Raw genomic sequence first — 26599 nt, 5'->3', positions numbered from 1 at the left:
CCTAACATCCCTGACAACGACCAGACAGAACGCATGGGTAGGCTGCCAGCCTGAGACAGCTGCTGAGAGCTGTAGGGCGCTTGAAGGAAGGAGATTCAGTGATAGACGGCCTGTGTGAACCATTTACTCTTATGTCTGGTATAAAGGCCCACAAAAGAAATGTTACTGTTAATTGTGTTCTGAATGCATTCAGTTGTCTTCACCGTTTGGCTACTTTAGTTAACTCTGAATCTAAATTCTGGGTAATTAATGAGTGGTGCTGGCTGCTAGGTCTAGACATTGCTTGCTCTTATCTTGTTGCGTTCCCTAGTCATGTTACAAAGTGAACAGTCCTGTGCAGTGGACAAGGAAGGATGGATGTTTTGTTTTGGAGACTCAGATTTCTTTTAGATTACTTGTTGGCTTCATTTGTGCTGCTGTCTGTGTCTACTGCACTTCCCTCACTGTCTGCCTCGTCACCTCCTCCCTCCCTTTTCATGCCTACTGCCAGTCCTCCCTCAGTCTATGTGCTAGGCTCCTCCTGCTGGTCTCACCTGAAGGTATGAGTGGGAAGAACTATATTGTAAACTCTGTCTTGGCCCATGTGAGGGATGATGGGAAATGTAGCTTTATGAAGGGATGTTGTTGTTTTGAAGCATTTCATCAGTTTTAATGAAACACAAATGTGGAGAGAGAGGGGGGGAGGGAGAGAAAGAGAGAGAGAGAGTGTGTGTGTGTGTGTGTGTGTGTGTTTCATCTTGTGGGATAGAAGGAAATCTTCACTTAATATGGCTTCATTCGTAGTTTTATATTACCATGATGGTCGTGGGTGAGTTTTATTCAGTGCAAGCATCTCTGATGGTCCTGGCAACGAGCTGGCTTTATTACTTGTCCATGTACTTTTAGGTCTTGTTTCTGTTAAAATTCTGGAATCAGAGAGAGAACAACACAGACTTGGATACTCTCAATAGATTAAGGACTTAGAAAAACACATCTCCTTTTCTCCCTCAAGCTTTTTAAGAGACATTTGCATTGTTTTAAGCTGAGACCGTTTTGTTGTATCAACACACATCTGGAAACATGAAAATAAGATTTTTATGTGTGAAAATCTTATATGTAAATACAAGTTCTTAATTAAGTCAATATTTTTCTCTTGATTTCTGACTCAGATCATGGAAGAGACAAACACACAGATTGCATGGCCATCCAAACTTAAGATCGGAGCCAAATCCAAGAAAGGTAATTTGGGAAGAGGGCGGGCATAGGTATATTTGAAAAGTGAGATTATGGAGTTGCTGGAGAAATAAGCCTTTGTTCACTTTTGTCTTCACATACTTGTCAGATAGCCATATTGGGGGAAGATTTTTTCATGATTAAAATAAATAGGTGGCTTTGCAATAGCAGAAAAATGTTTAAATAATAGTGTAACCATTAAAATATTGCCTAGCAGACTTTACCTGTGATCTCAAGGGTGTCTGTCAGATCAGTAGCCATGAGGAATGGCCATTCTACATGGGCTCATAGCCCATGTTCCCACTGTCTAGACTTTTAAATTTTTTTTCTTGCCACTGTATAGATTCCCTGCGCCTTTCTTCCATGTGAATGAACCCTAGACTTCCTCCTTTCTGGAACAATTGTTCTCCATTTACCTGTCAGCATTAGACATTCCCTACTTTATGCCATAGGAGAACTGCCAACCCTTAGATGGTCAGAGATGGCAGGAAAACATCCAGTCAGTCAGTTAGTCATTTATTTATTTATGGACTCTATGACATTCTTAAATGTGACTTTCTAGTATATGTTTTAAGACTTTTCGGTTTCTTTGCAAATATACGGTGGTTTCAGCGATCTACCCTGTGTATGTATATTTATTGATTTATTTATTTTTAAAGATTTGTTTATTTTATGTACATGAGCACACTGTCTTCATGCACACCAGAAGAGGGCACCAGATCACATTACAGATGGTGGTGAGCCACCATGTGCTTGCTGGGAATCGAACTCAGGCCCTCTGGAAGAGCAGAAAGTGCTCTTAACCCCTGAGCCATCTCTCCAGCCCCTTACTGTGTCTATTTAGTGAAGAATACAAATGCTTATAGATAATACAGATGCCATCAAACAATCCAACACACAACAGTCCTGCAAGATGAGCCCTGTTGTGTGGCCTGGCCATTCTCTTGTTGCTGCTGTTCAGTTGGCCTTTTTGCTCCATCTCCTCTGACTTTATTGGGAAATGACATTTTAACACTGCACAAGGTCTCAGTTTCCTTTCATGTTTTAGTCTAGACTTGCTTCAGTCTCATTTTTGTTCTCATAGAATAGAAATAATACTACAGAGTGTTTTGTACATTCATGTGTGTGTGCATGCGCGCGTGCGTGCGTGTGTGTGTGTGTGTGTGTGTGTATGTGTGCGTGTGAGTGTTTTAAACCAAATATGGCGTGCCTATAGAAATCTCAATCTTATTAGATTTTTATTTATCTCATGGTGGCAAGGAATTGGGACCATTAGTGTTAAAATGTCAAAATCAAGTAGGCTTAGCATCCATGTGTAGTTCCAACTCTTTTGTAAGACATGCATGTGCTTGACGCTAAAGAAGATGCTCCTAATTAATTGAGTCCTCTTGTCACATGTCCAACTATTCTGTTTTCACTCTGCAATAGAAGAAATCAACAGAATAACCTATCTGCCTATTTGGCTGTTAAAAAACAAAAACAAAAACAGTTTACTAGTTGGGCAAATTGAAACTCGAGTATACCCTGGGGCCCCATTTCCTTGTTGTTAAGCAGTTTTACTTAAGAAATGAAATTAACTTCATTTCTGGCTTAATAAGAATGAAATTTAACCAGTCCCTAAAGAAAACCCTGAGGAGATGTGAATGTTAGGATAGTATGGGTGATTTCAGATGGCTTGTTCTTGTATCCACGGTGAGCTTTCTCCTCATTTTTTATGAAAAACAATTGAATTATTATTATTATTATTATTATTATTATTATTATTATTATTATTATTATTATTCCAAATATGGTTTGGTTTTTAGAGAACTGTGGGGATGGGCAGATTCACGTGATGCTTTTAGAATGGCTCCTGTCACTGATATGGTTGGCTCTTTGGGGTGCTCAGCCGAACCCCACATCCTGATGATGTACTCTGCTTCAGAGATAAGATGGTTTCAGCAGTGCATCCCAGAGTATTTGGGTCAGTTTTCACCTGGCTGATGTTAACCTCTGGAATTATGCCTATGACTTGGCCCTTGCAGGCTCAGGCCTAACACACTTCATTCTACTTTTTCCTATTTATGAAGTGCTCTCGCTGTACGCAGTGCTACACCATGCGAAGAATGTTCCAGAAAAGAGACCAAGCGAGAGAAAAAGAGTTGAAAGTGGGGCTCAGAGGAATTTACTGTTCAGCTGACTTGATTGGGGTTATTTTTTAAACACAAAGCTGATGATGAATCACTTCTTGGCCTAAAATTGTACGACGTCCCCCCTCCACCTTCTTGCTCTATAATGGAATATACATAAACATTCCTATTCTTTTAAAATGGTTTAACTCAGAGATTCAGTTTCACTGTATTTTGTAGCTAGTAAAATGAAAATTAAACAGCAGGAGGGATTTTGGAAGGTAGTTATTCGCTCATCTGGTGGGCCTTTGCCTTCTGTCCCCAAATGTTGTAAGAGAGAGTGTTGTTTATTTTCAAGCCTTCATCATTTCCCAGCTCTCATTATTAAAGACATTGAAGTACGCATGTGCATTCCTGGGCCCGTGCCACGGACTAGATGGTTATTAAATCTAAACCTCATGGTGATGTGAAGGTCTGGGATGTGTAGATGCCCCCAGAGCGTGTTGCTGCCCGCTGCGGGCTCATGTTGTATCTTACTCTTGGTTTTACAGTGCTTTACTTGGTTATTTGAAGCTACACAAACATTTTTTTTTTTTAAACGGCCCCCACTTTCCCCAGCTATCTCCTTCTTCGCCTTACTGGAATTTAGTTTTGTGTTTTCCAAATTAGCTTCCAGTAGCTCTCTTCAAACCTTATCTTTAAGCCCGTTCTTCGTGCTTTATTAGAATGGCTGCCTGGGTGTCTATGCAGCATCCTTGTGGTTACTGCCCTGCACACAGGCAGAAAGCCACAAAGCCTGGGTTTGCTTCAGTTAGAAAACTTAGACGCTTCTCTAGAAATTGGAGCTCAGGAAAGGTGGTCTGGGAATTTGTATATTTGACAAGTTGTTGTTAGGTCAGTGGAGTTTGGGAAACTCGCCACCTGAGAGAGAAGTGTGATTTGTCACTAGGAAGATGTGGAGTCAGGGCCACGGGTGGGGTCAGCCACAGCTGAAGGCTGGAGAAGCCCACCCCCAACTACTGTGATGCTGTCTGTCCTGGTGTGCTAAGAACCGCACTGCTGAAGATGATCTGTCTTACACTCTGTCACTCTCACGGTCAGTTAACAGGAGACGTTTGCAATGAAGCTAAGCCAGAGTTCTGCACAAGCACAGCTCGGGGGGCGGGGAGCATCTAGTGTTTTTCCTTCCCCCTAGTCCCTCTTAGGTCGTCTTCTTCTTCTCCTTCCTTCCTGTTCCGTCTTCTTGCTTTTCTCTTCCCCCCTCCGCCCCCCACTAAATGCTTGGTAGAATGGAGTAGGAAACATACCCATAGAGTCATTTTCTGCAGGGTATTTTCGCGAAGTAAACACAGACACTCAGGTTGTGCATGTGGGGGTGGTGGTGGTGTGTGTGTGTGTGGTGTGTGTGGTGTGTGTGTGGTGTGTGTGTGTGTGTGGTGTGTGTGGTGTGTGTGTGGTGTGTGTGTGTGTGTGTGGTGTGTGTGGTGTGTGTGTGGTGTGTGCTATGCCCACACAAAGCCTCCTGGGGGTGTTTGGATCACTGGAAGGTTGAAGGTTCATTTAAGCCAGAAAGAATTGAGAACTTAAGATCCGGGCGGTAAGCATTTGAATCTGTGACACCGCCAAGATCCTCTTCAGGGGAGTCACAGCTAAGAACCGCAAATGCTTCGTGCTTCTTCTCTCCAATATGAGTTTATTTTGTGTGGGAGAATATAAAACTGAAGCTCTGGAAGCCAAAGAGTTTACATAGAAAAACCTTGAGGTCTGTGCTAGTGAAACCAGTATTTCAGGATTAAAGTGTTTGAAACTATAAAGTTTTACTAACCTGGAATAACTTCAGGCCATCTTTTTGGTTTCTGAGTTTGCTTTCCTGAGCTATGGCCTATTTTAAATGAAAGGAAACTTCATTAGAAATATGAATAGCATTTTGAGCAAGTTTGCTTTTCCGAATAGGATTCCGGTCAGAGCTGCCCTGACAGAGATAAAAATGGTTAGGAGTGAGAAGTTATCACAGTGGGGCAGCTGTACCGCAAACACACGTTGGATAGGTCTGTCTCTTAGATTAGGTAAATATTTTTCTTACAGTCTTCTCTTTGCTTTTAATGGGTTCATCAATCTCACCGTAGACCAGTGAAGGTAAGTGGTGGGGGAGGAGCCAGAATTAAAGTTTTTATGTCCAATTCCAAATGCCTGCCGTCGGCATTGATGAAGCTGCGTTCCAGAGTTAGACAAAGTGCTGGATAGTGGTCTCCACAGGGATTGCTTCAGTGACAGTCCACGGTCCGGTGCCCCACAGAACCAGCAGGGACACCTGGTGGCCTCTGGATTGCTTCCTTGTGTGTCCTGGTTTGGAAGTGAACAGTAGGAGGCCTGCCTCTTCTCTTCCTCTCAAAAGGAACTTGGAGAGTCACCGACATTTCCATGAGATTTTATCATTACTGGTTGCATTCCCTTATAACAAATGGGTATCTAACAGGTCATCTTAGCATGAGAAAAAGCTACCCACGCATTATTGTTTCCTGGGGGGAGGGTGTCTTAGAAAATATACATGGCTGACCAGCTATAGTGCTGTCATATCTGGGGCAAGAGAATCATACAGCCCAGCATGCTGGACCAAAATATTCTTGTCAGTGAGTGTGTAACGTGTTAGCATTAGGAGTTAGTGTGTGCATGTGTGTGTGTGTGCGTGTGTGTGTGTGTGTGTGTGTGTGTGTACATGTGACTGAAAGAGTTAACAAGGGAGTCACAACATGCCTGGATGAGTGAGAAAACAGAACGTGAGGACACCATTGAATGAAACTTTTCACCCACATCTGTGTCTGAGTCGCACACGTATGTGTTGTTGGAATAAGACATCATATGTGTGACAAGGAAAAGCTCTAGGCTTGGTAGTGCGTTCTCTAGCGATGAAAAGAACACGGGTTGGGTTCATCACCTGTATTCCTTGTTTTGTCTGTAGCGTGTAGTCAGCCCTCAGCACACACTTGGTCACGATGGCACAGGGACTGCTGATGCCATGCGAGGCTTGGGATGTGGCTTAGAAAGCTGTCTTTCCTGTGTGAGTGGCAGCCACTGTTCTGGGGAACACTGGCAGCTCCCTCTTCTCCCTCTCTTTGTGCTATATTTATAGCAGGAGTGTGTGCACGTGGGTGTACATGCATGTACATGTGTAGCATATGTGTGGAAATTAGTGTTTGGCATCTGGTGTCTTCTTTGATGGCTCTCCACTTATTTATTTATTTATCTATTTATTTATTTATTTATTTTGTAACAGCGTCTCTCTTTCTCTGTATTAAGAGCTTCCCCCGTCTGACTAGGACACTGGCCAATGTACCTCAGATGGCTCCCCCATCCCTGATGCTGGATATGTGGGTGTGCTCTGCTACACACAGCTTCCTGGAGGCTGATGGGATCCGAACTCGTGTCCTTAGGCCTGTGATACAGGCGTTCTACCCACTGAGTTCTCAGGTCTGACACGTCTCGAGCCTCAAAGCCTACCTCACTCCCTGAATGCCTTTTTTTTTCCCCTGCCCACACCTGTGAGAAAATAACCCATCCTTAGTCTAGAATGCGCCTTGAGGAGTCCTACCAGTGACAGTGGCCAAGGATGACTAGCGATAACCACACCAGTTTTCTAGTGCGCCAGTCCTTGGAAATTGCAGAGGTCCATGATGGGTAGAAGTTGGCTCGCCCTTCCTCTTCAGAGTTTACAGTTAGACAAGAGCTGCTCCTAGCTGGGGCCCCGTTGCCTTTGGATTTTAATTTGATACTTTTACGGTTTTCCCTTACGATGAAACTTTTAAATAACCTTTAAGCTAAAAGAGTTCAGAAAAGGTAGATTTGGGAGGAAGTTAAACTCCGAATCTGTTACAAGGAGCCTGGAAGAGTCTTATGTTTGCCTATTTTATTTAAATCTTTGGAAGCAGTATCAAACCTGCTCAGCGACCTTTATGTTTCCTCCAGCCAGGAGGAATTTTATGCTGCCTCATCACATGGCTATCCTGACTGTCCACCAGGAGCTGGCGAGTCGTGTGCAGTGGAGATCAGCCCCTGTCCTTAGAGACAGTGACCTAGGTTGGCCTTGTAGGAAAGCGAACCCATAGCCATTTTTACCTCTTTCTACAATCCAACCTATTTCTGTTTGTTTGTTTATAGTTGTGTGTGTGTGTGTATGTGTGTGTGTGTGGCTTGTGGGAATATGTTCTTGCCTTCTATCTTAGAGATGGAACTTGGGTTGTTTGACTTGGCAGCAAGCACCTTCTGGGGCTGAGCCCTCTTGCTTGCCTTCTGTTATGTATCTAAAGGTTTTCTTGATGGATCTTCATTGAGGAAGGATTGAGAAAGCGCAGGGATCAAGGACACCACAAGAAGTAAACTACAGAGTAAACTAACCTGGGCCCATGGAGGCTCCTCACAGAGACTGAACCACCAACCAGAGAGTTTGCACAGGCAGGACCTAAACTTCCTACACATATGTAGCAGATGTGCAGCTTGGTCATCATGTGGGTCCCCTAACAATGGGAGTAGGGGCTGTCTCTGACTCTGCTCCCTGCCTTTGGATCCCTTTCCCTTTCCTGGGCTGCCTTGTCAGGCCTCAGTGGGAGAGGATGGGCTTGGTCCTGCTGTGACTTGAGGTGCCAGGGTGGTTTGGTACCCCTTAGGGGCCCTCTTCTCTGAGGAGAAGGAGAGGGGGACCTGAGGGCAGGATTAGGAGGAGAGAGGGGACTGGAAGGTATCAGTCTGTAAAGTAATTAAATTTAAAAAAGATTGTTAAAGAAATAATAAGACCACGATAATTTAAGAAGTCAACAGTAACCAGGAAAATAGTTTAGAATGTGCTCAAAAGATCCAAATAGATACTTTACCAACAGAGACAAACAGATGGTGAGCGAGAGGCCAAGCCTGTATGCCTCTGGAGAGTGGTATGTTAACTGACATGCCATTCATACCTGTTAGAGTGGCTTACGTTCAGAGCGCTGACACTACCAAATGCTTGTGATTTGGCATAGCAACTGGACCTCTGATTCGCAGAGTGATGGGCTGCAAGATGGTACAGTCATTTTGGAAGACGGTTTCATGTAAAACTAAACAGCCTGGCCAAGATGGTTTCTGAAATCACACTTCCTGATGTGCCTGAGTGAGTCAAACAAACTCATATCCCCGGGGAAAGAAGCCACACATACATATTTAAAGGGACTTTATTCATGACTATCAAAGCTTAGAGGTCACCAAGACATCATCCAAGAGGTGACGGGGTGGATGTAGCTGCACATCATGGAGCTCACTGCTGAGAAGCCATGAGCTACTAAGCGCTGAAGCACCAGAGGAACTTTTGATGCACTTTGCTAAATGAGAGCCAGTCCTCTGAGACTGCCTTCTCTTGGTAGTGTATACTTAAATGTCCCCTGGGGCCTCCTGTGGCTTCATTTTTAGTACTGAGGTGTATCTGCCACCCTTCCACTTCATATGACACTACTGATTGTCACCCACTTAGCAAGCAGTGTGCATACAGGCATTCCTCAGTGTCTTTTCTGGGCTTAACAAATCATTTCTTTCCTGTTGGTTCTGTTTCTTAATAATTAAACTTTATTATACAACCCAACTAGCTTACACAAGAAGGAAAAAAGGTTAAAGGGACAAAAGAGTGAACCTTCCGGTATCTGTTCCTCGGGGCGGGTCCTTAGGTGTCTCTCTGGCCTGCGTGCTGGTCCAGCCGGTCCGCTGCTCCCCACGCTCTCTCCCCTAGGCTCAACTTGTTGTTCTCTCCTCCCCAACTGCCTGAGTCGTGGGAAGGGCCGGCTCCTTCTCCCGGTGAGGGTCCATTAGAAAGACAATAGTCCAGGTGGGGTTCCCAGGTCTGTTTCCTGAATTCCAGACCCAGGATGGCTCCACTCAGTCTGTCACAAGGTATTCATGGGGTGCCCTAAGGGTAAAGCCTGCCAAGACTGCTTCCACCTGTGACAAAGCTTAAGCTTTCCCACACTTTTCATCAGTGAGCAATATTTTCTTCAAAAGACATCTTGGTTTCTTTACAAGACCTGCTTGACAGAATATTATTATTTACACAGTGTGTGCATGCATGTATATGTATGTATGTATGTATGTATGTGTATTTGTGTGTGTGTGTGCTGATAAGTGACGCCGAGAAAGGATACAACTTGTTCATCGTGAGAGGATATTCAAGTTTATGCATTTCATATTGCGCCAACAATTCATTTTAGAAGCCACCTTGTGATCAGTTTTGAATTAACATGTGTAACTGGAAAGTCACTCGGTTCCTCTCGGTGAGTGATGTTGTACTTCATGCCTTCGGCCTCAAAGCCTTGGGACAGGCTTTCTACCCTCTGAATTTAATGCCTTCCGTCCTCTGCTGGTGTGTGCCTCTGTGATAACTGTGACAACCCCGCAGGTTTCTGACCACCATTGCATGGCGTCCCAGTGGTGCCCCTGCTGGTTGTCACGGACTGGAAATGCGCATCCATTTCCAATGGCTTCCCGAATCCTGTGTGGCCCCTTTCCAGCTTTCCCTCTGCTCTGTCAGTCATGACGCTACTGGAACAGACTCTAGTGACATCTATCAGCCCTGTCAGTAGCAATTAAATTATTCCCACAAAAGACTTTTGCAGTCGCAGGCAGTACCGAGCTGTCATGTGGCCTTGCTCATTAGCTGAGGGTCATGAATCACGGTGGTGGCGTCTTTCCGCCCAGTGCCCCCTTCGGGGCTGTCACAGCCTGGTGTTCACTGTTGTACTTTTATGCAGGCTTTGATAGGAGGAGACGCTCCTATCAAAAGATATTAGAGAGATGTCAGGAATGAGGAGGTACGTTCCCTTTATATCTTTGTTGCCAGAAAATTGCCCTCAGAGTGAAATAAGTTCTGCCTGAAATAAAAACAAGATCATGGCCTAGTATGTGTGGCTTGGTTACCTGACCTACACCGGCCTTGTGCCTTTCTATCGTTTGAAGACAGGCTCATTCTACACAGTCTTAAGAAAAGGCGCACGAGGGCATCATCCTGGTCAGGACACAAATAAGGTTTTGGTTTTGTAGCTGTTTGAAATGTCACCGTGTGCGTGTAAAGGCAAGTCTTGTGTTGTGGCTAGCAGGGTGGGTTTTTCTTTCTTCTACAGCCAAAGTGACCTGCCTGCTTATGTATGTGATCAGCTCCATCACGTTTCTCAAGTAGAATTCCTAGGCCGCATGGTGTGGCCAACTTCAGTATTTTCCAGATCTTCCATCTTTGAAATGGCTGTTGGGGCTCCCACTATGTGGGGACTGAGTTCTGAAGGGAGAAACAGCTCCTCCACTCTTGGCAGTGTGGCGCCTTCCCAGCCTCTGCTCCCCAAGTGAAAAGTACTGCTGCTGTCTGCCCTACTTGCCTCCTTACTGAGTTGAAGGGCCAATCATTTTTTTCATGTGTTCATGGAGTGTTGATATTCTACTGAAAGCCATCCGTCCCACCCCTTCCTGGTTGCTTGCATTTCCCCCTATGACAGTGGCTTGCTCATTTGGCTTCTAGTGTTGTTTCTAAGTGGTTTTTCTACTCAGACGAAGTTTTCTTAGCATTTCTGTCTCACTCAAACTGCTGGTTTCCTTCCATTGATAGTGTAAGCAATTCGCGGGGTATTTCCATCCCAAACTGCGAAGAAGTGAATCGACTTTACATAGCAATGTGTTGATTTTTTTTTTTTGAAGGCTTTACAAAACAAGAAGAAGAAGAAGAAAAGAAAAAAAAAAAGAAAGAAAGGTGCATGTTAACATGTAGAACATTGCAATGCTAATGTAAATTACCCAAAGGTTAGACCTTTGATTTTAATAGCATGAAAATGTGTGTCTGTGTTTATTTTGTCAGGACATGAGACATCGTTACAAATATTGTATGAGAGTCATCAAATTCCAGAGTTTTCTTGGCAGGTTAGAGAGAATACCCAATAAATTGTTTGGCTTTATTTCTGTGTTGGGCTTTGATTCCCTATTCTAATGGCAAAAGTTTCCGAATTGTTTCCAATTTCTTATATTCCAGCGAAGAACAAGTAACTTCAGTATGTTATTTGGGGTTGGCTCGTGTTCTGTTTCTGCCCTGTCTCCAGTTTCTAGAGAGATTCATAAATAAGAGCGTTCAGATTTGGGAACGATTTTCCTTGTCTTGGCACTCGGCTTCTGAGCAGGTCGGATGCCTCTCTCTGGACGTCTCCACCTCAGAGGTTCCCGTGCCTTCTTTTCGTGGCCCAAACTGTCTCTCAAGGGTGACACAGCACTGGGGAGCCCTGGTTTGTCCTACTCAGTGTGGAATTGTATAAACCCAGAAGAGGGAGAAGAGAGGAAAGAGAGTTTTCGGTCACCAAAGATGTTCATATTTGAGGTCAAACCCCATGTCTTCATTTCCTTTGTTTCATAAGTATGTAAATATGTAATAGATTTTATATCATCGGCAATTTACAGACCTAAAAGATGTAAAATCAGTTGTAAGAATATTTATTTTAAATATTTGTGTGTGTGTGTGTGTGTGTGTGTGTGTGTGTGTGTGTGTGTGTATCTGTGTATATGTCTGTGCAGGTGAGTGCTAGTGTCCTCAGAAGCCAGAGAGGTCAGACCCTAAGCATTATGGCATGGGTGCTGGGAGCTGAACTCTTGTCCTCTTCTGCAGGAGCAATGTGCACTGTTAAGCACTGAGCCATCTCTTCAACCCCTGCAAGATCTCTCTAGCATGGAGATTGAAAGTTAAATTTCATTTAATAAGATGTGTGTGTGTGTGTGTTCAAGTTTTGTGTATCCCTAAACATTGATTTTTGCCTTATTTCCTAAAGCCAGAATTACCAGCTGTGCATTTATCTAGCCTGTGTCCAAAGAGGGGGCCCTCCTCCGCCTTCCTTTTTCATTGTCTTTCTTTTTTTTGCGTCACCAGAGGTTGCGTTCAGGGCCTTGAGGTGTTCATCAGGCACCATGTCACTGAGCCACAGCCCAGCCCCTCCACCTTTTGTTCTGAGTAGTTAGCCTCTAGTCATGCTCTTTCTCCTAGGTGGCTTCTTCCAAGCCTCCAGACGGAGGTCACATCATCTTCACACCAACTCAGCTCCTCATATGGGCTGACATTTGGTGTGTACACTGGTCACACTCGAGTCTCCTGGTTTCTCGCCTTCCCTTCTGGGTATTCATGTCATGTGCCCGGTGCCTGCCAGACAATTGAAACGACCAGTTACGGCTTCAAGTTTGCATGATCGTTGACCATAAAGTTTGGGCAGTTATTCTGGCATCTTCTGGATAACTTTTGAAGAAGGTAAGAAGTAGTGTCAGCCCCTAATGCCACTGTCCCCTGCTGAAAACAATTACCTCAGCGGGAGAAAAGCAACTAGACAAGGTGCTTGAGTCTGCCAGAAGCGAGAGGAAGGTGACCACAAGTCTTTCAGCAAGTCAACCTCTGCCTCATGACTGCTCATAGCTGGCATGAGTAACTATAGCTTCCTCACCTGTCCCGACTTCAGCTCAGCTTTCTTCTCCATCCTAGATTAAATAGACTAATGTCACTAATGAATTGGCTATATTTCCTTGGACGCTTCCAAACCAACCGTGTCCACTGTTTCCCCCTGTTAGACTCACCCACAGCAAACACAAGCAACCCCTGCCTGGTAGCTCAGAGAAAGGAAGAAACCTCGGCTCATTTTCTCCAGTTGTCATGGGTGCACATTGCGTAGTGGGTACTCCAGTGATACTGAAGGAGTTAACATTCCTCATGGTGTCTCTCGTTGGGACAGTTAAGGCTGAGGACACCTGCTCTTCCAACTTAAAATAAATGCTTTAAAATGTCACAATTTGCCTTTGGTACTAGAGTAGCTCCGAAGAGGAAGAACTTGGGAGCCACATCCCAGGAAGGTGTTTTTGGCTTTTGTGTTTCCCAGTATGGATGTCCAAAGGTGGGATGGATTTGAAGGATGGACATGGTAAAATGGCCTTGAACCTGGGAAAGAGCATCTGTTTTTGGAAGAGGGAGACTGGGAAAAAGAAAAAATTGGTTAAACCTTGAGGGGCAATGATCCCATGAAAGACTCTTCTACCCTGTAGGCATTAGAGAGCCCGAGACTCAAGACAGAACTTTATAGAGTCAGCTGGCCATGCCAGTTCCATTGAGCCACGAGCTGGCTGCTTGCCTACTCTTGTGAATGCTGTTGCTTTGCCCGGGATAGCCTCTGAGTACCCTCAACCCTGAGATAGCTATTCCCTGTGCATACTAACATCTCCTAGCTAGTAATGCCCTCTGCAGACCTGCCTGGGCTCTCCTGGCAGACCTGTCAGAATGTTCTCTGATGCACAAAAGCCTGGGGTATGCATTGATGACTCTGGGGATTCAATACCCAAGGGCAGCCTCTGGAAGGGAAAGATTGGAGCCAGAAAACAAACGCCCTGCCCACTCCCTCTGTGGGGCATTGTGGAGACACACTGTTCACATCCCAGTGTGCTCTGGAGGTAATGAGTCTGTGAACAGTGACTGTCGCATGCCATGAGCATCACTGGCATATCTTGGACCCCAGTCTCACTCCCAGACTGACCTGTGTTCCTATGGCTGCCTTCTGAGGTAACTATCCTTCGAGACATGAGCCAAACAAGGGTCTTGTCTCAAGGTCCTTTGGAGGAAACCCAAACTAACGTGGACGTCCTGGATACCTGCCTTGAGCTAATGAACTCAGGAACCTTGCCCAGGTTCACTGACAGCTCTGTTGTCTTGAGAAAAATGACTGCAGTTACCTCCAGCGCATTTTATACAGCAGTGCAGAAATATGGCAAGATGATTTAGAGATCATGGTTTGTTTAAAAAAAAAAAAAAAACGGAAGGCTCCAAGCCATCTGCAAAAGTATTGACATGTTCCCAAGTGGAACATAGGCTCACAGAGCGGTTTCCAGGCACATTAGAGTGTTGTCAACAGAAAGAAAAAATATACGCTACAGCGAGACTCAAGAAGAAAGAAAGAATCTAAAACCTCAGCATTCCAGGAAGAACTCTCATCAGTGTGTGAGCAGTGAGAGTCCCTAAGCTTTTGCCCCCGGGTGTCACCCAGGTGGCTCAAAGTTCCCAGGCCCTTGGCAGTTCTGACATGTCTCTTGCCAGCATAGAGATCACTGATGGTCACTCACAGGATGAGGACCAGCCCTCAGATCATGCCTGTCAACTCTCCTGAATGTTACAAGGAGGGATTTGAGCCAAGTTGGGGAAAGAATTCCGTTTCTAGCAATGTAGTTGTCAAGTGTGCTCCGTGGGGAAATCTGAAGCAGTTACTTGACGGGAGTAAACATTTGATTTGCCTCCTTTTGCTGTTTTTGCTTTGAGATAACATTGACATCCAGGTCTTTGGAAACTCTTTGTCAGACGGGAGTTTTACAGGCAATGGCAAGAAGGCTGCCTTTTAACTAAAGAAACTGTGGTGGATCCACCCGCTTTCTATGAGCAATCCTACCTGAGGCCCTCAGCTTTGGGGACTGACATTCAGCTGGGAAAGGTACCTGTGCCGTAGTGGTCCTGTCTACCATGTCATCCTGGGAGGAGAAGCCTTAGTTTTTATCTGGCATCCTATATTGGACCATGTTTCAGACAAGAAAAACACTCTTACGTGCCCCCCACCCCCCGACTCCCACCCCCTCTGCCACTAAAGTCTGTTAGACTGTTCCTAAAGATTTATTCGTTTATTCATTTATTTTTATGTCCATGGTGGTTTACCCGCGCGCGCGCGCACATGTGTGTGTGTGTGTGTGTGTGTGTGTGAGAAGGTGTCATATCCTGGAGTTACAGACAGTTGTGAGCTACCATGTGGGTGCTGGGAATTGAACCTTGGTCCTCCAGGAGAACAGTCGGTGCTCTTAACTGCTGAACCACGTCTCCATCCTGTTAGACTGTTCTCAATTAAACTGAAATGAGTTTACATTTAAATACATTTTGGAGAGTTCACACATGCCACCACTATCAATCACATGAATTAAATGATAAAAATATTTAACTGTTCTTAGGAACTTTTTTTTTGGGGGGGGGCGGTCAGAAAGCATTTATCTCCACTGTCCAGAGGACACTTCAGGGAAGGAAAACTAAGTCCCATGAGCCTTAGGGAAAGGCTGTGAGAGAGCAAGATCTAGAAGGGTACTTGTAGAAAAGAAAACCATGCAGTTCAGCTAGTGTCCAAAGGCGCCTGTGACAAATATGGTAGGTGGGGACAGAGTGGGCAGGGGGTGTTGATAGGCGATGGGTGTGTTTTATTTTGACTTTGTTTTGCTTTTCCTGAATAAGTGAGAGTCGTTTGAGTGAGCCTGTAGGTTGAGAAAACACAGAGTGGATATGGATTTTGGAAGAGACCCTTAGCTCTGAGCTCCCCTCTGCAGGTATGACTGTAAGGTAACTGGTGCTGAGGTAGAGGCACACCGTGATGAGTCCTTCTACTAACACTCGGGCCTCTGTTAGTGAGATGGAGTAATTTCAGTTGACAGTCCTCACCCTTCTGCTAGGTCTGGTCCCACACCATATGGCTGAGGCTACCAGTTCGGCCAGATGCGAGCCCTGATGAAATGTCGGTATGTATCAGGTCTTCGAGTGTTGGGTGAAACAGGTTTGGCTTATTTTCCTGAGTTTGAAAAGGACAGGAGGATAGAAAAAAATGTACTAGATTTGAAGTAGAGAGGAGGAACTTGAGTTTATTTAGAGGTGACAGTCATCTTGAAGAGGGCGCTTGGGTACTTGAGAGAGCTGCAGATGGCTCAGGACCAGTGTTTTCCAGAAAAGTGCAGTGAATACAAACCTCACCAAATGGGGTTGAATGCCTGGCTAAAGCCTGTGTGAGTTGGTAGCTGCATTTCTTAGGATAACTGGGCCCTTCCCCACCCTCCCTTTTTTTCTTCACTTATTAGTGGGCAAAGATACACCCTTTGGTGGGGACTGGTGGAGCGGTTGTGGCGGAAGGCCTCAGGGTAGATTCTGGGTGTCTGATGAGAAAATAAAACAGTCATCATGAAGACTGCGGTGGGACACTGCTTAGGAATATTAATGGCCCAGAGGATGTCTCAGTGTCCTGGGGCATCCACGTCACCACCATAGTAGGGGACTATGTCTACAGAAGGGATAGGCTGCAGTTGTGTTAGGGTCCAAATGACGGCTCTGCCTATGGGTTCTGGGTGCATATTTAGGTCACAAATGAACAATATTCAGCCTCCTTGTTAGGAGCGCTTGACTGAATCAAATCGTATTCTTTGAACGGGTAAAGCAAAAAAAAAAAAAAACTTGTTAACGACTTACTTCAGTAATCCAGAAATAGCGCTGACGTGGCTATAGCTTAAGGTACTGTATGCAGCCTTAATAAGGGCAGGAGCAGCCACCACGCACACATTCCTGTAGTAACAGCTCCATGAATGGAAGGGCGTCTTATATAACAGCCCGCCAGTGCTTAGTAAACTAGTTTCCAGATGTTCCAGGCACCGACACCTCATAACTTATGCGTGTTTCCCAGGGGGGGAACTTAACATTATCAGCCGAAAGGGAATGAATGCAGCCAGGATGCCGAAGTGTTGCACAATCTAGGGACTTCCTAACCTCCTACTTACGTAACCTGTAGTCACGCCATCTCATAGCCCCTTCCCAAGGGGGAAAAACCAAAATGTTTCTTACAACGAAAGCCTGAAAGCATTTCTGTGTGCCTCAGGCACCTGTGGCTTTCTTTTGAAACACATGCTACTTAAGCAGTTGGATGTGATCTGACCCGCCTCCCTGCATCCTCCTCCCTGCCTGCAGCCCTGAACACCCAGCTTACTTTTTCAGCCAGAGGACATCAAAGGCTATGTATGAGCCGTGCTACTGCAACGCCATGCTCAAGGTAACTTGGAAGTCACATTGAGTATTCTTTATCCTCCCCATCCCCATCCCCCAGATGTCCCTCTGTTCCAGGACGTTGGCTTAGCTTGAGTAGCCATTTATGCTTAGCTTGATATAGCATACCCCCAAAGTAACACTGTACACAACAGAGCCCTCCTCCATTTTTATAAGACAGGGTGAGCTCTTGCCTCATTATTTTCCTGATACCACTAAGCTCATGGGGAGCTCAGTGCATTGAGATGCCCTTTGTTCTTAGAGGGTGCCAAGACCCACTTTCATACTGATTGTTAAATTTTTTCCCCCCTTTGGCCTGGTGATTTAAAACATTTCTGAGTTATCTTTCTTATATCCCGGAGGGATTAGAATGTGTTTCTTGTGCAATACAGTTTTAATTAGGAGAACATTCAGTGCCATGCACACAATTTTCCCTCCCCCGTGAAACTTAAGGCTTTGCAGTTTTGAACGAGAAAAGTTAAAAATAAAAATGAGGGATTGGCGCGAGAGATGGCTCAGCAGTTCAGTCTACTGACTGCTCTTCCAGGGGACCTGGGTTTGATTCCCAGCATGTATGTGGTAGTCCACAACCATCTGTTAATTTGTGGCTCATAACCATCTGTTAACTTAGTCCCAGGGGATCTAACACTGTCTTCTGACCCCACATGGTGTACATACATGCATGCAGGCAAAACACTCATACATACACAAATGAATCTAAATTTTTAAGAAAAGAAAAAAATTGGATATTTGTGCCTGCATCTTCCAGACTGGCTTTGGGGATTTTCCTGTGCCTTCCTTTAACCGTATCATAATTGCTCCTGGCACTGAGATTATAAACACACCACTGTGTCTGTACATGGCTTTACATGGGTCCTGGGGTTCCAACACAGGTCTTCACGTTCACACAGCAAACACTTTCCCCAAGAGCCACTGCTGCAGGCTCACAGTGAACATCTTGATTGTGGAATCTCTCTCTGATATCCTCAGATAATATTTTTCTTACACTTCACAGGCACAAAAAGGAGTCAGCTCTTGGCCCGGTTATTGTATGTTACTAAAAATCGTGCAGTTGCTTTTGTCTCTTGTGTGATTGTAATTCACACCTTCTTGGTGTGAAGATGTTAAGGTACGCCTACCACCACGGAACGCTCCACAGTTGCTTCTTGAGGTTGAAAAACCTTAGAGAATGGAAGATATCTCAAGGAACGTGATTGTTCTAGAGGAAGACAGACCTCAGAGGGTGGTTGTGCAAGATGAAACTTTATCTTCTTAGAACTTGGCAGACCTCTGGGAAGAGGAGGAGAAAGTGGAGGAGGAAGAGGAAGAGGAGGAGGAGGAGGAGGAGGGTGTGGGTTGGGGAAGAAGTCCTGGGGAGAAGTAGCTTAAGAAAGGTAAGCAACTGATAAAAATAGCAACAGTGGTAACCTCCCTCATGCTGTCTTAGAGGTGGTGGGTTCTAGTGCTACTCTGTACGGGACTGACTGATTTTTACTGAGAAAAGGGGGGAGTTTCCGGTGGGAGAGTAAGAATTTAATATATATGTGATTGAAATGTTCTCGCTTTTTTGGGGAGGGTTCAGTTTTATGTGTTTACCTGTCCTTGAGAATGCCCAATGTATAAATATCTAAAATATGTTTATTTTTCAAAGATTTGTTTTATTGTATAAGAGTGAGGTTTTTTGTTGTTGTTGTTGTTGTTGTTGTTGTTGTTGTTTGCTTTGTTTTGTTTTTACATGCATGTCTGTGCTCTATGTGCGTGCCTGATACCCTGGAGGCCAGAAGAAGGCATCAGGTCGTCTGGAACTGGAGTTACTAGGCAGTTTGCGTCACCAAGTGGGTGCTGGGAATGGAACCCAGCTCTATTGGAAGGGCAGCCAGGGCTCTTAGCTACTGAGCAGTCAATTCCTCTATCCCCAAATATCTAAAGTTCTTAAACAGGGAAGTTCAGAAATGACTCTCATACTCTAGAACTACAAAAGGGTCCTCAGCAAAGTTTCTCTACAAAGTGACCACAGTTTGCATTAAAAATACCTTTAAAACTAGATTAAATTAATTGAGCAGCAAACTGAGTGAAAATCAGTTAATGGTTATTGAAACATGATTTATTTTTATTTTATTTTTATGTGTTTCTGTGAGAGGCTGTGTGTATGCATGTGCGTGCACGCATGTACACACACACACACGCACACACACACACTCACACATGTTCCCTTAGAGCCACTCAGAGGCCATTGGATTGCCAGGAGCTAGTTACTGGTGGTTGTGCACTGACCAGAGCAGCAAGTGCTTTTAACTGCCAAGCCATCTCTTTAGCCTCAGTTAATGGCTTCTTAATCAATAATATTCGACACTGCTAATGTTCCAGAAGGTTGACTGAATGCTGTCATTAATAAAAGGTGTGTGTGTGTGTGTGTGTGTGTGTGTGTGTGTGTTTAGAATCTCCGAGAAGGGTTTGCAACAGTTAGCAGCCCTACGTCAATGCCGTGTGCATAGGGAGTGCTGAGAAAGTTCTGTAAGTGTCTGAATGAAGGGTAGCAACCGGGACATGGCTGTATGAATAAAGCGATGCGGTAGTTGCCATCCTTCAGCCTTGTTTGTCTGCCATGGCAGTGCCGTGTGATTCTCACATTAAACATGCTGACCCCTCTTACATTCCCTGGCTCCTCCCTCAGGCATCCCTAGGTCACAGTTTAGGGGAGCTGCTGGCATATATGTAGCAGAGCAATCTCAGAAATATGTCCACAGGACACCCAGATGGAGATTGCTGTTGGAGATGACCTTGGTAGGAACCAGCCGTCTTTTGGAAGTCTCTCCCACCTCCAGGCATTATCCCTGACAGCCAGCTGAGCCTGCCCATGGGTTTTGCTGAGGGCACAGTTGGAATGGTTGTTCACTTGTTGACCTGCGTACCCACCTTCTGACAGCCACTTAAAATTACAAGCTAAGCCACAGGCTGTTGGGGATGCCAGGGTCACTTGCCACATTTGCGTATGGCTGGCTTTGGTTGTCCAGAGGTATTTGTTTTCCGGCCAAGAGACTCTTCTTGCAGCTCAGTGTCGTGAGATGTCTCCCCCGCCCCCCCTCTACCGGGCTTTAGACTTCACCGCCCTCATCTCAGGTTCCTCACCTGGAATTGAGGCGCATGGTTGTTGTCACATCTTAGGCGATGGTTGCCGATCCCTGCCCTAGATAGTGTAGCCTACAGTTCGTCTTGGGAAAAACCCGTGACTGTCAACACTAATCCACACAGGCGTCTGGACAAACAGGAAGATGCTAACACATAGTCCTGGGCTGTGTTTAATTATACCTCTGCCACTCCAACTCTGACCATCAGCCACTTATGGGTAGTGACTGCTCTCAGGGACCTGCTAGCTTGGCAGGGATTTTTAGGTCAACATTTCTGTTCAGGTGCCAGTGGCTACTTAAATTGGAGCCTATGATCATTATGATAAAAATGTTCATTCTGGGAAAGTTTGAAAGCCTTTCTGGTTAGTATATGGTTCTTGGCGTGCCTTCGCTGTGGTCTTTGGCTGTACTGACATAGTTGAGTTTATTTTTGTTTTAAATCCAGCCCCTCATACATCCAGGCATGCATATAGATGCATTAAACACTCTGCCTCTGCCTGCCCAGCAGGAGGACCAGAGTCTGGGTCTGGGATTCTTGGGCATTTTCCCCCCTTTATCTTGACATTGAAGTAGATTGGGAATATTTCTTTGTCATCATAATTTCAGGGTTTCAAAAATCATGTTTGGATTTTGAGGAAATTGGTGGTAACTTTATATTAAATGGAGAGAAAAAAAAACCCACCAAATTTAAAAATTCTCAGTGAAGAGGCAAATTCCCCCTTATGAAAAACTTCTTTTCTGAAGGAGTTTGTCGCCAAGTTTACTGCGGTGTTGGGTATAACTTGACCTTTTGGCACACGAAGAAATCATTTTCTTTGTCTACGTATTAACTCAGCATTTTGGGAAGAGAGAGTACTCTGCGGTTTGTAATGAGAGGGCAGCAGATACCGCCATGTGTCTTTCCACATCTGCCGTTAGTTTCTCTGTCTGTCAAGCCAACCCGGGGAAGACTGCATTCCCTCCCTAGTGCCATGTGAATTTTAGTTCTTCGGGGAATAAACAGCAGTAGCTTTTCTGGAAAAGGTAAATGTGAAAAATCAGCGTGAGGCTGACTGGTCGAAGCACAGAGGGCAGTGTCTGTGGAGGACCCAGCCACAGAAGCACATCTGTGTCATGCCCTTCCACCCAACGCCCAGGGACCGTGCCAGAGGTCAGGAAGGACCAGAGGTGAGCGTGATCCTCTGGAGATGACAGGACTGCTGTGCTCATGACCTTAGGGCATCTGTGGCTGCCTGTGCAAGGCCTGCACAAAGTCAGTTCAGTCACCATTCCAGCATGCTTTCCACCCCAACTGAGGAGCTGTTGATAACTGAGAGCTTCCAGAGGGGTGGGGCCAACTTTCTTGAAGGGCGTGGCTTCTGGCAAGTGGACCATCCTCCAATGGGTGGCCCTATACCCATGGGTATGTGAACAATGAACAGCACAAATTGGTGATACATGTCCATATCCATATCTGTATCTGTATCTATATATCATGAAGTTGGAAGGAGGCCTGGGTTGAATCTAAGAGCAATTAGGAGGAAAAGAAGTCAGGGGTGACTATAATCAAAATATATTATATGAAAATTTAAAGGAATTAATAAAAATATTATGTTTAAAAATAGTAATAGGCTGTAATATATGCACTCTTAACTTAAGGTAAGTTGCTCCCCAACTTAAAACTAAATTCATTCATTCCTTCCTTCCTTCCTTCCGTCCTTCCTTCCTTCCCTCCCTCCCTCCCTCCCTCCTTGCTTTCTTGTGTGCAGGCATATGTGCTAAAGTACACATGGAGAGCTCACACAACAACTTTACAGAGGAGTCTGTTTTCTCCTTCCACCTTTCCATGGGATCCAGGTATTGAACTCATGTCACCTGGGTCCCCGGTTTCGAACTCATGTCATCAGGCTTCCATGGCAAGAACCTTACTATCCTGCCAGTGCATCCTTCCTTGTCATAAGGAAGAGAAAAACGAATCTTCAAAAGCAGTTTGTTTTAAGCACGCACTGAGGACCCGCTGACCCATCTTCTAGCACTGGCCATCATCTTCTCCAGCTCTTTGCTGTTGTTTCCGCTGCAGCGGGGCACTCCTTGGGAAGGGTCTCCTGTCTGGATGCCATAGTTAAGGGTTGGTTTTTTTTCTGGCTCAATCTGGTTGAAAGAATCCACCCCTGTTGCGCTCTCCTGAGTGCAGGTGGTCCTTGGTTGCAACCTGCTACCCACTGTTAAAAGTCCTGTGACAGTGCCTTTAGGATCTGTCCTCTCCCGTGCTTTGTGGGCATGTAAAGATGGCTTAGACTTCAAGCATATTAACCAAGATTGGAAAAAGACGGCAGAGAAAGCATTTCTCCTGAGCCGATGGTATCGCCATCACCCTACTAGACAGCAGCCTCACTGCTGCAAGCGGGACACTGTTCCTTACTCCAGATTGTGAACTGAAATGCGTGGCCTTTCCAGGAATGCTTCAGCAGATGGCTGCCGATGCTAAAATGCTGATGTCTAAAGCCCACACACCCCGCTGGCCACCTCTGTAGCTTTCCTACTGAAGTGATAAATTCAGTGTCATCCATGGAAAGTTTTGAGCTGCAAAGAAATTCACAGAATTCTAATCTATGCTTGAGACTGCTCACTCTCAGTTCCCCAAGGTTCCTAGATTAGTTTGGGTTCCTCAGCGCAAGCAACCTTGCCCTTAAGCTTGTCCCCAACTGAGTGCAGGGCGTTCTTCTTAAATTCATACTCTATTTTATGTTCTTGTGTTTGATGCTTCGGGCATGATCTCACGAGTTAGCTTCACGCCCCGTTTCTCTTTGGCCTGCTGTCTTTTATCAGATACAGAGTACCTTCCATTGCTCTTCCATTGCTGGTGGGATGTGGGGCTCTGAAGGAAAATGGCCCCCATAGGCCCATAGGGAGCGACGCTATTAGGAGGCATGGTCCTTGTGGTTTCAGATGCTCAAGTTAGGCCCAGTCAGTTTCTCTGTCTCTGCGTCTGTCCGTCCGTCTGTCTGTCTTTCTCTCTCTCTCTCTCTCTCTCTCTCTCTCTGTGTCTCTCTCTCTCTCTCTCTCCCTCTCTCTCTTCTGTCTCTCTGTCTGTCTGTCTCTCCCTCTTTCTGTCTGTCTCTGTCTCTCTATGTCTCTGTCTCTCTCTGTCTCTCTCTTTCTCTGTCTCTCTCTCCCCCTCCCTCTATGCCCCCCAGCCCTGCCCCATGCTGCCTGCCTATCTAGCCATAAAACTCTCAGCCCCTTCTCTAACATTCAGTCTGCCTGTGTACTACGACGCTCCCAGGACACAAAGAGGCTTGGTCCCGCTAGAATTCCACTGTAAGCTCTTTCCCACAATAGTCTTGAGGTGGTTCCCCCTGGAGCACACCAGGCTTCAGGGCCAGAGGTTCGGCAGTCATGTTTTCTTCTTCCTGTGTTTCCTTGTTTGTGTTCTTCTGTCAGTGTTTTGGTGGGCTCCTCTACAAAGAGGTTATTAGTGATGCTCCCACACTTTTGTTTAAAGCCCCTACACGGAATCCAGATAAGACCTGGCATGAACTTGCTCCTCCCTCAACCCCTTCCCAGCCTTCTTGTTCCAGCCCACCTCAGACCCCAGGCTGCTGGAAGGATCCTTCCAGGTAGTTTACCTGCTGCGTGTGTGGAGGAAGACCTGGAGGTCAACACCTAGGAGGGGAGACAAAGATAAGCAGAACTGGTCAAAGGGATGAGTCCAGCTGCCAGGCATCCCACCCCAAGGGAAACGGAGATGGTATGACCTCAGGACTCTCATGCTGATGAAGGGTCAGGTTCTGTGTAGGAGTCTAAGTTATCCCCGAATGCCCCCGCCCCCCACCGGGGCTGACAGTTGAGGCCCGTGACCTACAGCACTCCCTATGTCTTCTGGGATGAAGCCCTTGACCCTGAAGGGGGTCTGGCTGGCTCTTTTCTTCAGCCATGCCTGACTTTTCCATGTTACTCAGGCCTTTGCCAAACTTCTTTGCTCTTTTTATCTCCTGCGTCACTGCCTTGCTCCTGTTCGGTTCATGCCTCCAGGAGAGTGCCGGGTCCTGAGCAGATCTGAAGATAGCTGCATTTCTCCTTTCAGTAACTTACTGTCCATATTTTCTCGGGCAGGGGTCACTATAGGTTGGTGATGCACTGTCCCATTGCTTCCCCAGAAGGAATGGTGCATGGTACACACTCAGAAGACAGCCTTATTATTGCAGGCTAGACCAAAGTGTTGTCTGTCCCCTTGCTTACTAAGTTTCAAAGAAGGGAACACCTCCTAGAAAACAGCACAGACACCATGACATCCCTACAGCCCAGTTCCACAACTGTTTTAACTAGCCATGCATCGAATCCAAAGGACTGCTGTTTCTTTGAGATTCCTATTTCATGAAAAATCAAGTGACAGAGAACTGAGGCAAGACTCTACTCAGAGATTTGAGAAGCATCATCATGGTGTCTTTCCCTGGGTTGCCCGTGCTTTATGGATGTTGTTGGCATATAAGCGGCTGCCTCTAGGTTGCTTAGCAACCTGTGACATCATTGCTTGCCACCGCCAGGTGTGCCAGACCGTAAAGGGGCCGACCTGCCACCTTGTTTCTCTCTTACCTTGTCTCTCTTACTCTTACACATTGCCTACGCTGTGCCTCTCTTTCTTTCTCTCTCTCTCACTGTCTGTCTCTGTCTCTCTACCCTCATGGCCCATCCAGGCCGTAATTCCTCTCCTTTTCCCTTCTCTCAAATAAATCTCTCCATATTAGAGCTGTTGTCTCACTCTGTTTATTTAATGATAACAGGTATAATTTTAGGAAGTGCCAACAAAGGGAACAGATACCAAAAGATGCGTCCATTCTAACTACATAAAGGCTGTGTGAGTGGAGAGAAACCTGTATTTGTAAGGTAATTAATTCCGGGTCATCCTTGGGTCACTAGAAGACTTGACAGATTGCGTTATGTTTATGTTACCAAATTCTAGAGTGAGCGGTGAGCTGGGCAGTGCTGGGGAAGTCTGAATCCACGTGGCTTGCCTTGGCCAGTCAGCCTGAGGAGCCTTGATTTAAAGGAAGAAATAAAGCAGAATTAGAATTATAAAATCCTAGCCAGGCACAGGGGTACATGCCTGTAATCCCAGCACTCTGGGAGCTAGAGGCAGGTGGATCTCTGTGAGTTCGAGGCCAGCCTGGTCTACAAAGTTAGTCCAGGACAGCCAAGGCTACAGATAGAAACCCTGTCTTGAAACAAACAAATGATTTCTAAAACCCTGATGTCACATTTCTCTATCTTCCTTCCAGAAACAGTTTCTCTCCAACAAGTCTCACACTCAGTGTTTTTCTTCCCCTTTTGTGTTTTTGAGCTGTAATTGATACATTTTAGCTGAAGAGACTCCGTAGTTTGAGCTGATCCAGCTGGAGTTTGCAGTTTTGTCTATTAAAAATATGTATTTCTATTTGGACTCCCTTCTCTCTTTGTGTTTCAGCACACAAACACATTTTATCTCTTTCTAAAGAAAATTTGTAATTTCCATCTTAAGTGGAAGTTGGACTGCCCAGAAGTTCATTAGCACTGTGGGAGCTTGGGGGTAAATCTTAGGTGAGTGGCTGAGGTTAATTTCCTATGGCAAAGCAGGTCACTTCCTAGACTGTGGTAGTCTAAGCAGGCTTGTCATTCTCTCTGCAGAGAAGTTTCCTGCCTGGCTTTCTGGTGATGCATTCTAACTTGTAGCATGCCTGTGGGTGACAGAAGCAGGGGAACTGGCCTTGAGTCCCGGTCTGATGGTGTCTGGCAGCATTTACTTCTTTGATCAGCTTCCTTATCTGAAAAGCAAGAGCAAGGAAAGGCTCCCCCTCCAGGATGGCTGCAGTATTGCAGTGTGAAGACCTCCAGGGAAAGCCTGCCCAGCGCGGCTCTGGCAGCATATTCCCAAGGAATGGTAGCTGTTAATACGATGACCACTGCCTGGAAATAGCGTATGTTTTTATTTCCCAATTGCCAAGTTCGTTGGTTTTCTTGAGATGAAGGCTTATTTCCCCGTTGAATTCTAAAAGTTTTGTGCATGCATAAAGAAAAGGACTTATAAATGTATAATTATATTTTGGAAACTTACAAGAGTCTTAAAATGTTTTTGGCTGCTTTCTGAAATTCGCTTGACATTTAGAAGTTGTCAAGGCACCATCAGGTATTTCAAAATAAGGCCGTGTCTGATTCATCTGGGTCAGCTGGATGTTTCTGAGTTTATTTGGGTTGAAAGCTTTTTGTTCCCACATTTTCCTGGATGTGATTTGTGTGCACATGTGCGTTTCCATGTGCTTATGTACTTGTGTATAGTGTGCTTAGTCAGAAGAACACGTAGA

At 45.4% G+C, this 26599-nt stretch overlaps 1 protein-coding gene across 1 annotated transcript in view; it reads left to right on the top strand.

Moving 5' to 3' along the window:
* Window positions 1-26599, top strand: part of Bicc1 (BicC family RNA binding protein 1) — a 220032-nt gene that overhangs the window by 120827 nt on the left and 72606 nt on the right. The window contains exon 3 of the mRNA XM_051153203.1: window positions 1149-1218. Coding sequence (XP_051009160.1) covers window positions 1149-1218 — 70 coding nt within the window. The remainder of the gene's footprint in view (window positions 1-1148; window positions 1219-26599) is intronic.

The sequence above is a fragment of the Acomys russatus genome, chromosome 11, assembly GCF_903995435.1.
Source record: "Acomys russatus chromosome 11, mAcoRus1.1, whole genome shotgun sequence".
NCBI lineage: Eukaryota > Metazoa > Chordata > Mammalia > Rodentia > Muridae > Acomys > Acomys russatus.
Note: the sequence above shows the minus strand (reverse complement) of the source record. Positions and strands in the feature narration are given on the sequence as shown.